This window comes from Bos mutus, chromosome 22 (genome assembly GCF_027580195.1).
Source record: "Bos mutus isolate GX-2022 chromosome 22, NWIPB_WYAK_1.1, whole genome shotgun sequence".
In the NCBI taxonomy this organism is placed as follows: Eukaryota; Metazoa; Chordata; class Mammalia; order Artiodactyla; family Bovidae; genus Bos; species Bos mutus.
Genome location: NC_091638.1, coordinates 6724397 through 6738450, shown reverse-complemented (window position 1 = coordinate 6738450; position 14054 = coordinate 6724397). Strand labels below are relative to the sequence as shown.

General features: G+C 46.7%; 1 protein-coding gene across 1 annotated transcript in view; it reads left to right on the top strand.

Moving 5' to 3' along the window:
* The first annotated feature begins 381 nt into the window (after positions 1-381).
* Positions 382-14054, top strand: part of OSBPL10 (oxysterol binding protein like 10) — a 340081-nt gene continuing 326408 nt past the window's right edge. Inside the window, exon 1 of the mRNA XM_070359885.1 lies at positions 382-1061. Within this exon, the coding sequence (XP_070215986.1) occupies positions 781-1061 (281 nt within the window). The 5' untranslated portion in view covers positions 382-780. The remainder of the gene's footprint in view (positions 1062-14054) is intronic.

The following is a 14054-nucleotide window of genomic DNA, read 5'->3' as shown; positions in this document are numbered from 1 at the left end:
CTCAAATCCTGGCCCGGGTGTCCACTGTGCATTTGTCATAACTCCAATGGGTAAAAACGCCCCGGGAGAGTTTACCTGGCTTCTCCCCTCCCCTCCCAGACGCGCAGGAGAGCCCGGAGGACCTCCTAGCCCTGTTCCTCCTCTCGGCCAGCGAGGTCGATGTCCAGGTGACCGTGTACGTGTGTCCGGCCCAGGCTCGGTGCGGAAGACGGAGAGGAGTTGCGTGTGACCGGTGTTAGGCCGGGCGGGTCCATATCCGGGTGGACCCAGTGGGTGGGGCCGCTCCTCCCGCCAGGTCCCGAGGTGGGTGCGGGGGTGGGGAGTAACGCGCGGAGATTCCCTTTCGCACCTTCCCATCGAGAGGGGGCGGCAGGGTGTGGATTCCGGGCGTGCCCACCCTGCGGATCGGCTTCAAGAGCGCCCCGAGCCCCGGGCCTGAGCGGCCCCGGGGACTGGAAAGCAGAGAAGGAAGACCTGGAGGAGGGCTGGCCGAACCGGCCACCCGCTCCGAACTTGCCAGGCAAACTAGTGCGGAGGGAGGGGCCGGGGCCGCGACGGGGGAGGGGCGGCCGCAGCTGCATCCAGCCCCTTTGGCTTCCTTCCCAGCGCTCCTCGCCTCCTCCTCCTCTTCCTCCTGTATGAGTCAGGCGTTTCCCGGGGATTTGGAGCAGCCACGCGCGGCCCGGGCTCCCGGAGCTGTAGCCGCCGCCGCCGCGCCAGGAGCCCCAGCGCCGGGGCCGCCACCGCGGCGGGCCCCCGCGTCCCGGGCGCGCACGGACCATGGAGAGGGCAGCCCAGGGCGCGGAAAGCGGCGGGGGCAGCAACAGCAGCAGCCGCAGCAGCAGCCGCGCCACCTCGGCGGGCTCCTCACCCTCCTGCTCTCTGGCTGGCCGGGGGGTCTCCGGCAGGTCGGCGGCCGCCGGGCTCGGAGGCGGGGGCAGCCGCAGCAGCCCGGGCTCGGTAGCCGCTAGCCCGTGCGGGGGCAGCGGCCGGCGGAGGGAGCCGGCGCTCGAGGGCGTGCTCAGCAAATACACCAACCTCCTCCAGGGCTGGCAGAACAGGTAACGCGCCCGCCGTCCGCCCCTCCCTGCGCGCTGCTCTGTGTGAGTGTGTGCGCGCGCGATCGCGCCGCCGGCAAGCTGGGGCGGCCTCGGCACCCGGGCCCACCACGCGTCCCCGCTACCCTAGGTGCGCCGCGACCCCACCCCGGGCCCACATCGCAGTAGTGGGGAAGGAAGGAGAGCCTTGGCACCTGCAGGGACTGGAGCGACAGGCGAGCGCGCTGGTCCCCGGGCCCTGCAGGCTAGCGGCTTCCGGCACCCTTGGAGAAGGACTGAGAGTAGGGGGCAGAGGGGCGTGCGCGATGCCTGTACGTAAGAGCTGGCCCCATCACAGCAATTCTGTCTACATCCTAGTTCATTTAAAACTTTGTTGTTTAAAGACGCCACCACCCCCATAAATCAGCCAGTTATCCTCGGCAGTTTCCGGGGCGCGCGCTAGCCCCCCGCCCAGTTGGTGGCCGAGAGACACTGCGACGGAAGTTTAGTGTGGTTTTTTCTTTGACACTCTCTCCCCTTTCGAAATGGGCAGTTCGCTGTTTAAGTTATTTTCTCCCTTAAGGTGTTTCCTGAAGTTGCCTGCTCACTCTACTCTCCCAGTTGGGACACGTGGAAGGAGGGGTGCCAGGGCAAGGGGTCGCGGTGTGTGTGGACCGAGGTAGTAAGGAACACTTGAAAGGAGCAGACGGGGCACAGCATTTATGTGTAGGTGTGTGTGTGTGTGTGTATAGTTTTTCAAAAACAAGTCAAAAATACCAATATTCATGCAAGGAGAATGGGACTTTTTGGAGAGTTTGCTGATGAGATCTGTGTCAGGTCCTTAATAGCCCTTGAATACGAGGTCTTGTGGTTCTTAAGGATGCTTGCAAGATTTTCATCACATCCCGGGAGCTATTGCTTATCTCTGCTAGTTACTAGAGTACTTGGCGGTCTCTCCCTGTGTAAGTTTCAGATTGTTTCCAGCTGAAACTGCAGGCAGTTATTTACGTGAAGCTCTACTAGGAGAAAGTGTTAGTGGATCAGTTTTGTCTGGACTCTTTGCTACCTCACGGACTGTAGCCCGCCACGCTTCTCTTTCCATGAACTTCTTCAGACAAGAATACTGGAGTGGGTAGCCATTTCCTTCTCCAGAGGATCTTCCCGACCCAGGGGTTGTACCAGGGTCTCCTGCGTTGCAGGTGGAGAAGGGTGACTTCCTAAGTAAGGAAACTGAGTTGATATTTTAGGCAGAGAACTTTCCCAGAGTTTCCTTGGGGATCTACTACTGTGTTAGTGGAAGCTGCACCTTAACTTTTGAATCCTTTTATTTCCCAAAATAGCCCCAGTGTCAATTCTTGAAAGCTGAAAAGGGAATAGGTAGAGTGCCAAAGAGGAGACAGATGAGAGGACTGAATCTGATTTCAGGTCCTGGTAATTGCCTTGTTAATGGTACCTGGCTGTGCCTTGCTTGTGTAGCATTTGGTTTGCGTGTTGGACAATCACCTTTAATTCCTTTTTTTTCCCCCCTGAAGTGATTTATGAGGCCAACAGAGCTTTTACCCTGGATTAGTTACTTCACTTGGGGATGGCATTTTACCTGCAATGTATATTAAAGGATTTGTTCTTTGGAGTGGATTTAGGGGAAATTGGAGTAACTCATGCTTTTGTGTAATTAAATCCTCTGGAGTATTTAGGTTGAAGGCCAGATTGCGAAGAGGCAAAATTTATAACAATAATAATACTAATAACAGCACCAACAACACATACTTGATTGCAGGCTACACAGGTGAAATGTACTATGTATACTGCTGAAGTCTCATCTTTATCGAATTTGTTTACTGTGGGTTATAGCTGGCTGCCACTGTTTGTTCTTACCACAGTAGACGCATTGGTCTCAAAGCCTACCATTGCCTTCAAAAGCATCGTCTCTTCCTAGTGGTCAGGGTCTCAGCGTTGGGGTTTGTTTCCAGCTGTGGCTGAGGGTGCATCAGTGATCCGGAGAACGTCTGTGATGGCTGTGCCTGCATGCTTCTCCCTCCTCAAGGGGTCTTAGAAAGGAGGATCTGGACCAGTGAAAAGGAACAGGGAAGAGAACAAAGATGGAAACTTTGAAAAATATTCACTTATCAGTCATTTATTCAGGAACTATTTTATGGAGGCCCTACTATGTGCCAGGCATTGGGTCAGCTACTTTGGAGCTCCTGCTGTGTGCAAAACACATAGGCATCTTTTCATCACATAGTGGAGGGGGACACAGGATTCAAAAGTGGAAGGAAACCTCACCACCCACCCCCCAGGGGAAACACCTTGGTGTGAGTAGTTGGGCTGAGTCAAGCTCCCTGCATTTGGGGGCCTCATGGCATGTTCCTTTGCGGTTTTTTTTCCCCCAAATTGTCTGCAGCTAGTGATGGATCTCCAGCCATGAAGTCCTTGGTGAGGCTGCTGTCTGTTGATAACACACCAGCCACCCACCAACAGTTTTTACTCTGGTGTCTGCTTGCACATCCCCAAGTAAAGCTTATATTTTAACATTCAGTATCATATTCTGCCTTAATTTATTTGTAGTGCTCTTACCCTCATCTGCACGTCCTGAGGAAGGCATTGTGGCCAGAACACAAGACCGGTGACATAAAGAGGGATGGCAGGAGGGAAAGCTACATGTGTGGGACTCGCCTAGGAGTGCACGTCCAGGACACTTGGTGCTCTCATTGGCTGAGAGGGTGCCACATAATCGGAGTGGGGTGGGGAATCCTCAGGAAGGAGTTTCTTTTTTTTTAAATTTAAATTTATTTACTTTATTTATTTATTTTAATTGGAGGCTAATTACTTTACAATATTGTATTGATTCTGCCACACATCAACATGGATCCGCCACGGGCATACACGTGTTCCCCGTTCTGAACCCCCTCCCACCTCCCTCCCCGGACCCTCCCTCCGAGTCATCCCAGTGCACCAGCCCCAAGCATCCTGGCGATTCGTTTCTTGTATGATATTATACATGTTTCAATGCCATTCCCCCAAATCATCCCACCCTCTCCCTCTCCCACAGAGTCCAAAAGACTGTTCTATACATCTGTGTCTCTTTTGCTGTCTCACATACAGGGTTATCGTTACCACCTTTCTAAATTCCATATATGTTAGTATACTGTATTGGTGTTTTTCTTTCTGGCTTACTTCACTCTGTATAATTGGCTCCAGTTTTGTCCACCTCATTAGAACTCATTCAAATGTATTCTTTTTAATGGCTGAGTAATACTCCGTTGTGTATATGTACCACAGCTTTCTTACCCATTCATCTGCTGATGGACATCTAGGTTGTTTCCATGTCCTGGCTATTATAAACAGTGCTGCGATGAACATTGGGGTACACGTGTCTCTTTCAATTCTGGTTTCCTCAGTGTGTATGCCCAGCAGTGGGATTGCTGGGTCATATGGCAGTTCTATTTCCAGTTTTTTTGAGGAATCTCCACACTGTTCTCCATAGTGGCTGTACTACTTTGCATTCCCACCAACAGTATAAGAAGGTTCCCTTTTCTGCACACCCTCTTCAGCTTTTATTGTTTGTAGGCTTTTTGATAGCAGCCATTCTGACTGGCATGAAACGGTACCTCTTTGTGGTTTTGGTTTGCATTTCTCTGATAGTAAGTGATGTTGAGCGTCTTTTCATGTGTTTGTTAGCCATCTGTATGTCTTCTTTGGAGAAATGTCTGTTTAGTATTGAAAGCATTTCCCCGAAAGTCAGGAACAAGACAAGGGTGCCCACTTTCACCACTACTATTCAACATAGTTTTGGAAGTTTTGGCCACAGCAATCAGAGCAGAAAAAGAAATAAAAGGAATCCAAATTGGAAAAAAAGAAGTAAAACTCTCACTGTTTGCAGATGACATGATCCTCTACATAGAAAACCCTAAAGACTCCACCAGAAAATTACTAGAGCTAATCAAGGAATGTAGTAAAGTTGAAGGATATAAAATCAACACACAGAAATCCCTTGCATTCCTATACACTAATAATGAGAAAATAGAGAAATTAAGGAAACAATTCCATTCACCATTGCAACGAGAAGAATAAAATACTTAGGAATATATCTACCTAAAGAGACTAAAGACTTATATATAGAAAACTATAAAACACTGGTGAAAGAAATCAAAGAGGACATTAATAGATGGAGAAATATACCATGTTCATGGATTGGAAGAATCAATATAGTGAAAATTAGTATATTACCCAAAGCAATCTATAGATTCAATGCAATCCCTATCAAGCTACCAACAGTATTTTTCACAGAGCTAGAACAAATAATTTCACAATTTGTATGGAAATACAAAAAACCTCAAATAGCCAAAGTGATCTTGAGAAAGAAGAATGGAACTGGAGGAATCAACCTGCCTGACTTTAGGCTCTACTACAAAGCCACAGTCATTAAGACAGTATAGTACTGGCACAAAGACAGAAATATAGATCAATGGAACAAAATAGAAAGCCCAGAGATAAATCCATGCACGTATGGACACCTTATCTTTGACAAAGGAGGAAAGAATATACAATGGAGAAAAGACAATCTCTAACAAGTGCTGCTTGGAAAACTGGTCAACCACTTCTAAAAGAATGAAACTAGAACACTTTCTAACACCATACACAAAAATAAAATCAAAATGGATTAAGGATCTAAACGTAAGACCAGAAACTGTAAAACTCTTAGAGGAGAACATAGGCAAAACACTCTCCGACATAAATCACAGCAGGATTCTCTACGACTCACCTCCCAGAATATTGGAAATAAAAACAAAAATAAACAAATGGGACCTAATTAAAATTAAAAGCTTTTGCACAACAAAGGAAACTCTAAGCAAGATGAAAAGACAGCCTTCAGAATGGGAGAAAATAATAACAAATGAAGCAACTGACAAAGAACTAACCTCAAAAATACACAAGCAACTCCTGCAGCTCAGTTCCAGAAAAATAAACGACCCAATCAAAAAATGGGCCAAAGGAAGGAGTTTCTATAATGCATTAGTATAGTTCTTTGAAGAAAATATTTCAGACATTATAGCATGGTAGAGATTTGTAGGATGGCATTAAAAAGTACATGTATTCTAACTTGCTTCAGTCATGTCTGACTCTGTGCAACCCCATGGACTGTAGCCCCACTAGGCTCCTCTGTCCATGGGATTCTCCAGGCAAGAATACTGGAGTGGGTTGCCATGCCCTGCTCCAGGGCATCTTCCTGACTTAGAGATCAAATCCTTGTCTCACACTGCCTGCATTGGCAGGTGGGTTCCTTACCATGAGCACCACCTGGGAAGCCCCATTAAAGTGTAAATACCTCTAACAAATGAACACAGTTTCAGAAGGAGGTAGGTGCTCATAGATTAAAAATATATTTAGGGAATTTGCCGGTGGTCCAGTGGTTTGGATTCCATGCTTCCACTGCTGTGGGCCTGGGTTCGATTCCGGTTTGGGAAATTAGGATCCCACGAGCAACAGGGCATGGCACATATACATTTATGAAAGTGTGAAAGTGTTCGTCATATCCAACTCTTTGTGATCCCACGCGCTCCTTTGCCCGCCAGGCTTCTCTGTCCATGGGATTTCCCAGGCAAGAATACTGCAGTGGGTTGCCATTTCCTTCTCACATATATATGATACATATATCATATATATATATACATGTATACATATATATATATATATAAAAGATGGTGAAATAAAGGCATGTATTTGTGGAAATTTGTGTGGCTCTAATGTCTTTGCTGATACTCACATTTTAATCTAGTGCACAATCTTTTCACCCACTTTTTGAGTTTCATATGGAATGAGTGTACCACGGGGAGAGTAAACCCCAGAGACTGGGGAGAGTCAGGCAGATGCCATATCACACGTGGCCTTGTAGGCAGGGGAAAGATTGAAGACTGTTACAGTTTGACAGAAGGATTTTAGGCAGGGAGGTGGCCCGGTCTGCAACTTTCAAGAGCTCACTCTGGCTCCTGTGTGGAGATGAGATTTTCAGGAGCAGGTCAGGAAGCAGACAGGAGCACAGCATGGCGGTCCAGGCAAGAGATGCTGGGGGCCTGGACGTTGGGGACAAGGGAAATGCAGAAAGGGACACATTTGGAGTGGGGAGGAGGGACATTGCTGAGGGGTTGGATGCTGAGGTGAGAAAGCAAGAGGGGCCAAGGATAGCTTAAACTTTTTTAAAATTGAAATATAGTTGATTTACAGTGTTGTGTTAGTTTCAGGTGTACAGCAAAGTGATTCAGTTTTACTTTTTTTTTTTTTTTTTAATGTTCTCTTCTTGAGTATGTAGGCTGGGAGGCTGAGGCATCCTTTATGGATCCCAGGGTCACAGGGGACGCACCTGCCTGTGGGTAGGATAGGGGACACTCAGGAGTTCTGTTTGCTTGTGTTCAGTTTGAGAAGGGTAGATCTAGCAAGGATACAGTATGGACTCTCATTTGCCCTAAGGCTGAGTTTAGTCTTTGGCCAGAACGGAACTGCTCTGGGGTTGGTTTTAGCTTCTAGTGTTTTAGGGGAAATAATTTCTCATTAGATCTGGGAAGTGATGTTTAAATATTTGAGGGCTTTCATCGCCATTCAGTTTTTGATATTTGGAGGAAAAAAGACTGCAAATGTGGAGTCAGCCTCTAATTCTTTCTTGGGTGATTGGTGAGGTTGTAAGAACTCAGGAAAACACTGAAAGGCAAATCTTGAATAGGATGAAGTGGACGAGTGCTGGCATATGAAAACCTCAGGCCAGTGGACATGCATTTGGACAGTTAGAGCAGTGCGGACTCTGGGTCAAGTCCTGACCTCAGTACTGAGCACACCTGTTGCCTTGGGCCAGTTCCGTAATTGCCCTGGGCTTCCGCTTTCCTGCTTGCTTAAATGTTGAAGATGGTGTAACCTCTGCTCTTTTCCTTAGTTCAGTGTGGGGATTAAATGAAGACCTGATGTGTAAGGGGCTGAGAATAGTTCAGGATCTCAAGAAGGAGCTGTTTTTGGATCTTCAGTTTGCCCCTACTTTAGCGGACCCTTTCCGGTCCATAAAACTCTTGGTCTCTTTTTTGAATGCTGTGATGGCTCTGGGGTCCCATTCGCATAATTATCACAGAGTTCTTTGCAGAGAAGATGATGGGTTCTTTGAGGGGCAAGAGGTCATTTAAAACTTGGAACCAGGCATTTACGTTTCTGTCGGAAGTGACTTCCTTCCTCCTCCAGCCTCTAAACCCCATCTCCCTTTCATGCTTTATCTCCTCCTCAACCCTTACCACCAGCTGACATGCTCTGTATTTTACTCTTTTGTCTTTCTGCACTTGGTATTAACTCCCTGAGGACAGAGAGTAATTTTGCCTGTCTTGTTCACTGCTGTATCCCTAGAGTCTAGAATAGGACGTGGCATATAATAAGGGTTCAGTAAGTATTACCAAATGAGTTAGCAAGTAAATGAATGACAGAAAAGACAAGCCAGGATTTAGTTCTATTTTGGCCAGCGTTTACCACTGTTCTTGCAATTCTTAATGCTCTACCAGCTTAAAGCCTCGTCCTTGAGTTAGTATGTTTATCGTTTGCCCTCTTCTCTGCAACATGTCATCAGCAGACATGCCCATCCTGACCTCAGACCCATGACCACCCACCCAAGGTGGACCTTTAGGAACCAGATATCCAGGGCTTGCTTTTCACTCGATCTGTATTAACAGACTTTGAGAAGACAGTGTGTAGCCTCTGGCATGATTTCCCAGGGTTTTGGGGTCACTTGGTCCATTTAGCAAAGTCAGTAGGGGCATATATTGACCTCAAAAGTAATACTGCATTAAAATGAATGCTTTTCGAGAATTCCAGTAGTTTTAGAGACAGTTGGTGGTGATACCAGGGTTGAAAATCACTGTTCTGGTTTAATGGTCTCGTCTCCTTGTGCTCCGAAGGATTTGCACGTCTTGCTGTCTGGGTTGTCAGATTGTTCTGAGGCCCCACTCACATTGTTTAGGGACCTTAGATGGCTTCATTGACAATAATTATAAAAGATGATTGCTCAGATCACAAAGCTGCTGATTATATCTATGTATTATATTGTAATATATACAACTATATATGTATAAAATATATAATAATATATGCATAGCATATTATCCTATATAATGTATACAAGGGGAAGAGGGCATGAGAGGATGAGATGGCTGGATGGCATCACTAATGTAGTAGACATGAACTTGGGCAAACTCCACGAGATGGTGAGGGACAGGGAGGCCTGGCATGCTGCAGTCCATGGGGCTGCAAAGAGTCCGACACAACTGGTGATGACAACATTATATTGTATATGATTTGTACTATACACATACATGTATATAATACATTATATATGATATATGTAATGTATGCCATATGTTAATCACCCTCTGTGGGATTGGCTGTCCTCTCACCCCTGCCTTATTTAAAGTGAACATGTATTTGATATTTATACCCAGTGGGCTTCCCTGGTGGCTCAGATGGTAAATAATTTGCCTGCAGTGCAGGAGACCCAGGTTCGATCTCTGGCTCAGAAAGAGCCCCTGGAGGAAGATGTGGCAGCCCACTCCAGTATTCTTGCCTGAAAAATTCCATGGCAAGAGGAGCCTGGCATAGCTACAGTCTATGGGGTCGCAGAGTCGAACACAACTGAGTGACTAACACACACACACATGCACATGCGTGTGCATGCTTGCACACACACCCTGAATGGTGAGCATGATTTTCCTTCTCTTTCTTCCCATTATCTTTTCCCCCTAAGGTGAACGTGCATCCATTTTGCAGTTTGAAAATATTATCGAGAAAAGGAAAGCTGCCCATACCTTTCCACATAATCTCTGAATAACTGAATTTTTGAGGGTAAATTTGAAGTCTTATATATTCGTTCAGAAAAATACACAACTCATAAAAATACGTAGTTCAGTGAATTTTCACACACAACCAGATCAAGAAAAAGCAGCCCCTTCATCCCATCCCTTACTGTCATCCCTGGCCCCTGTAGGTGCCACTATTCTGACTCCCAATACCATATATTATTAGGCCTATTTTTTAATTTCATATTGTAATGTGATCTTTTATGTCTGGCTTCTTAGCCCCATTCATGTTGTGGTCTCTTTATTTCCACTGCTGTTTGGTATTCCGTTGTATGAATGTACAAAATATATTTGTACCTATTATAGATTGACATTTGAGTTCCTCCCAGTTTTGGGGCTCATATGAATAGTTTTGGGAAATACACGCATACCTGTCTGTGGGTGGGTACCTAGGTGTGGAGGTGTTACAGATGTCCCACTCACGAGAGGCATCCAGAGAGTTTTCCAGAGTGGTTGTGTCTGTTAGTATGCCACCAGAAATGTGAGCGAGTTCTAGGTGCTCCACAGACTCATCCATACTTGACATTGTCTGTTCTCGTCGTAGCCAGTCTGGTGGGTGTGTGTCGGTATCTCCTTGTGGTTTTAATTTGCCCTTTCTGATGGCTAATGAAGTTATTAGCTTTCTAATATCTGCTTTTTTTCTTATTAAATTGTGGAATTTCCTGTGTATTCTGGGTCTGAGTTCACTGATAGGTTTCTGCACACGCGGGCACAGGTGTTCTATATACAGAGAAAGCAGCTTCTTTCATGCCATGGTTTGCGAGTTCCTCTCTTACTAGTGTCTTGATAAACACAAATTCTAAATTTTAACATAGTCACATTGTCAATGTTTTCCCTTTTTGTTGGGTTCTTTTTGAGCCCTGTTAAGGAAATCTTTACCTGTCCCATGGTCATGAGATGGTCTGTGATGTTTTCCTTTTTTAAAATATTTATTTTTATCTGTGTATTTGGCAGTGCTGGGTCTCAGTTGCAGCACGTGGGGTCTTCTGTCTTCGCTGTGGCGTGCAGACTCTCTAGTTGCTGCGTGTAAACTCTTCAGTGGCAGCTTGCAGGGTCTAGTTCCCCGGCCAGGGATTGAACCCCGGCCCCCCTGTGTTGGGAGCATGGAGTCTTATCCACTGGACCACTAGGGAAGTCTCTATGACATTTTGTCTTAAGAAACAAGCTTTCATTAATTTTAAAATAATAAATTAATTTCTCAGACATTGGAGTCGATACTGGGGGAATGTGGACTGCTGGCAGAAGCAATATGACTTTAAGGCTTCCAGTCTGTGTTAGTTTTCTTATGGCTCTTATAAAAAATGACCACAAACTTGGTGACTTGAAACAATAGAAATGTATTTTTTCATGGTTCTGGAGGCCAGAAGTCTGAGGTTAGTTTCACTGGATGTAAGTCAGGGTGTTGGCAAGGCCGTGCTCCCGCCGGACACTCCCAGGGAAAGCTCTTGCTTCTTCCGGCTTCTGGTGACTGCCAGCGTTCCTTGGCTCGAAACTGCATCACCCCCATCTCTGCCTCTGTCTTCGTGTTTCCTTCTCCTCTCTGTGTGTCACATCTCCCTCTGCCTCCCTGTTAGAAGGACTCCTATGAATGTGTTTGGGGTCTGCTTAAAGAATCCCTTCATCTCAAGATCCTTAAGTTAATCAGTCTGCCATTAGGATTTCCCAGGTGGCTCTAGTGGGAAAGAACCTGCCTGCCAGTGCAGGAGACATAAGAGACAAGGGTTTGATCCCTGGGTCAGAAAGATCCCCTGGAGGAGTGCATGGCAACCTACTCCAGTATTCTTGCCTGGAGAATCCCATGGACAGAGGAGCCTTCCAGGCTAGGGTCGTTAGGGTTGCAAAGAGTCAGACACGACTGAAGCGAGTTAGCCTGTGCCAAAAACTTTGCCATATAAATTAACAGTCACAGGTTCCAGGAACTAGGATGTGAACATCTTGGGGGTAGGGAATGGCATTCCTGCAGTCATGAGTCCAAAGTGGTTCTTAAGCTCTTTGGCTCCCTTCTCTGTCCACCGTGCCTACCTTCCACTGGTTGCCATAGTGACAGCCATCTCTTTCAGGGAAGGACACAGGCTGCTGTCATGAGTGTAAGTGGGCTTGTTAGGCCAGATTGGCGGGCTCATTCATCTCTGTCTGCCTGGACAGAGCTCTCGGGCAAGTATTAAGTAGGTAATATTGTGTGGAAAATTGTTTCTAATACCCATGAGTAAACCTAATTTCCTTTGACGGGCCAATCAGAGTTTCTTTGGGGTTTCTTTAAGTACTAATTGAGCAGTTAGTTTTGGAAGAATACAGGTAATAAGCTGTGCTTTCCATTTTATCATCAGAATGACTCATTAGTCCAAAGGCTTCTTTTTCAAGTCCTAATAAACATACAATACGATTATCTTAGATGTTCCATTTGAATTTTGATACTTGTTTATAGCATATAACCACTGCTTCAAAAGGTACAGAACATTTCCATCCCCTCAGGAAGGTTCCTTGTGCTTCTTTCCAGTCCATTCCCCTTCCCTTGCAATCTATTTCTGATTTTTATCACCATGAATTCGTTTTGTCTCTTTGGGCTTTATGTATCAGTGGGTGGAACCATTAGAGCTTATCCTTTTCAGAGTCTGGTCTGTTTAACTCAGAAAGATCTGAGTTTGGTCCTCTTTGCCGCCGCATCAGTCATTTATACTGGATTTCTTTCTGTTGTTGAGTCGTAGTGTACTTGTGAATATACCACAGTTTGCTTATCTGTATACTCATAGGTGGATGTTTGGGTGGTTTCCAGTTTTTGGCTGTTACAAACCAAGCTGCTGTTCGTGTACAAGTCTGTGTGTGGACGTGAGCTTCATTTCTCTTGGGTCAGTATTGGGATTGGAATCGCAGGATCCTAGGAGAGGTACGTGTAGAAACTTAGAATGGCTGGACCATTCTCCACCCCCACTATCAGTGTATAAGTGAGTGGGTCACTCCCCGTCCCGGACACCTTCTGTGATGCCTCTTGGGAACTTTTGGAACCTGAGACTGCCTCCTTCTCCTGGAGTCACTTTGCTTCTGAGGGGACAGCCTGCAGGACCACAGGCTGGTGACATGCTTAGACCCCCTTGCCAGTCCAGCTTTTCCTCGTTTTTGCTGCATGACCTTGGCAATTCGCTTACCTCTGTGGAGCCTGGTTTCCTCCTCTGTGCGTGATGCCAGCCTTGTAGCGTTGCTGTGAGCTCCTGCAGGCATCGGGCCCAGCATCAGGCCTGGCATACAATAGTTTATTTTCTAGGAGTCCAGTATTGTAGGGGGCTTCCCTGGTGGCTCAGAGAGTAAAGAATCTGCCTGCAACATGGGAGAGCCAGGTTCAATCTCTGGGTTGGGAAGATTCCCTGAAGAAGGGAATGGTTACCCACTCCAGTATCCTTGTCTGGGAAATTCCATGGACAGAGGAGCCTGATGGGCTACAGTCCATGGGATCGCAAAGAGTCAGACATGACTGAATGACTAACACACACACATACATACACATACACACACATACACACGCACACACACACAGGAGCCTGTTGGGCTACAGTCCATGGGATTGCAAAGAGTTGGACACAACTGAACGACTTAACACACACACACACACACACACACATGCTTTAGACCAGTGGGTGACTTGGCGGAACCTGGGGCTGAGTTGGTGGCCACTTTAGACCCAGTATACAGGTATTTCTCAGACCTTCCTCCCCCTGCGCTGGGGCAGGTGACAAGCAGTTTTATCTGTGTAGTGGATGCTGGTCTCCACTGGCTGTCCATCACATGGCCTGGCAGGGTGTGTCCCATCAGACAGCAGTTTGAGAACCCTGGGGGGAGAGGAGAGACGGCCTTTGTGTCCTGAAAGCAGGATTGAGATGGTTGTGCTGGAAACGTGGGAGGCTCTCTGCATGTTTCCTCTGGGTGGCTCCTGATGAGTTTCGGGGCCGGCCAAGACAGAATTAGAAAGAAAGCCGTCCAGAATTTGCTGGTTGATAACCCAGACTTGATGGGATTTGGTCACAACCCAATGCTGTATTTGTGCCTTGTACAATGATACCAAGAACAGCACTGCAATCAGGAAATGTGCACGATTCTGTTCTTTGAAGGCATTTGAGTCATGAATAACTTGTTCACGTTGGGTGGTAGT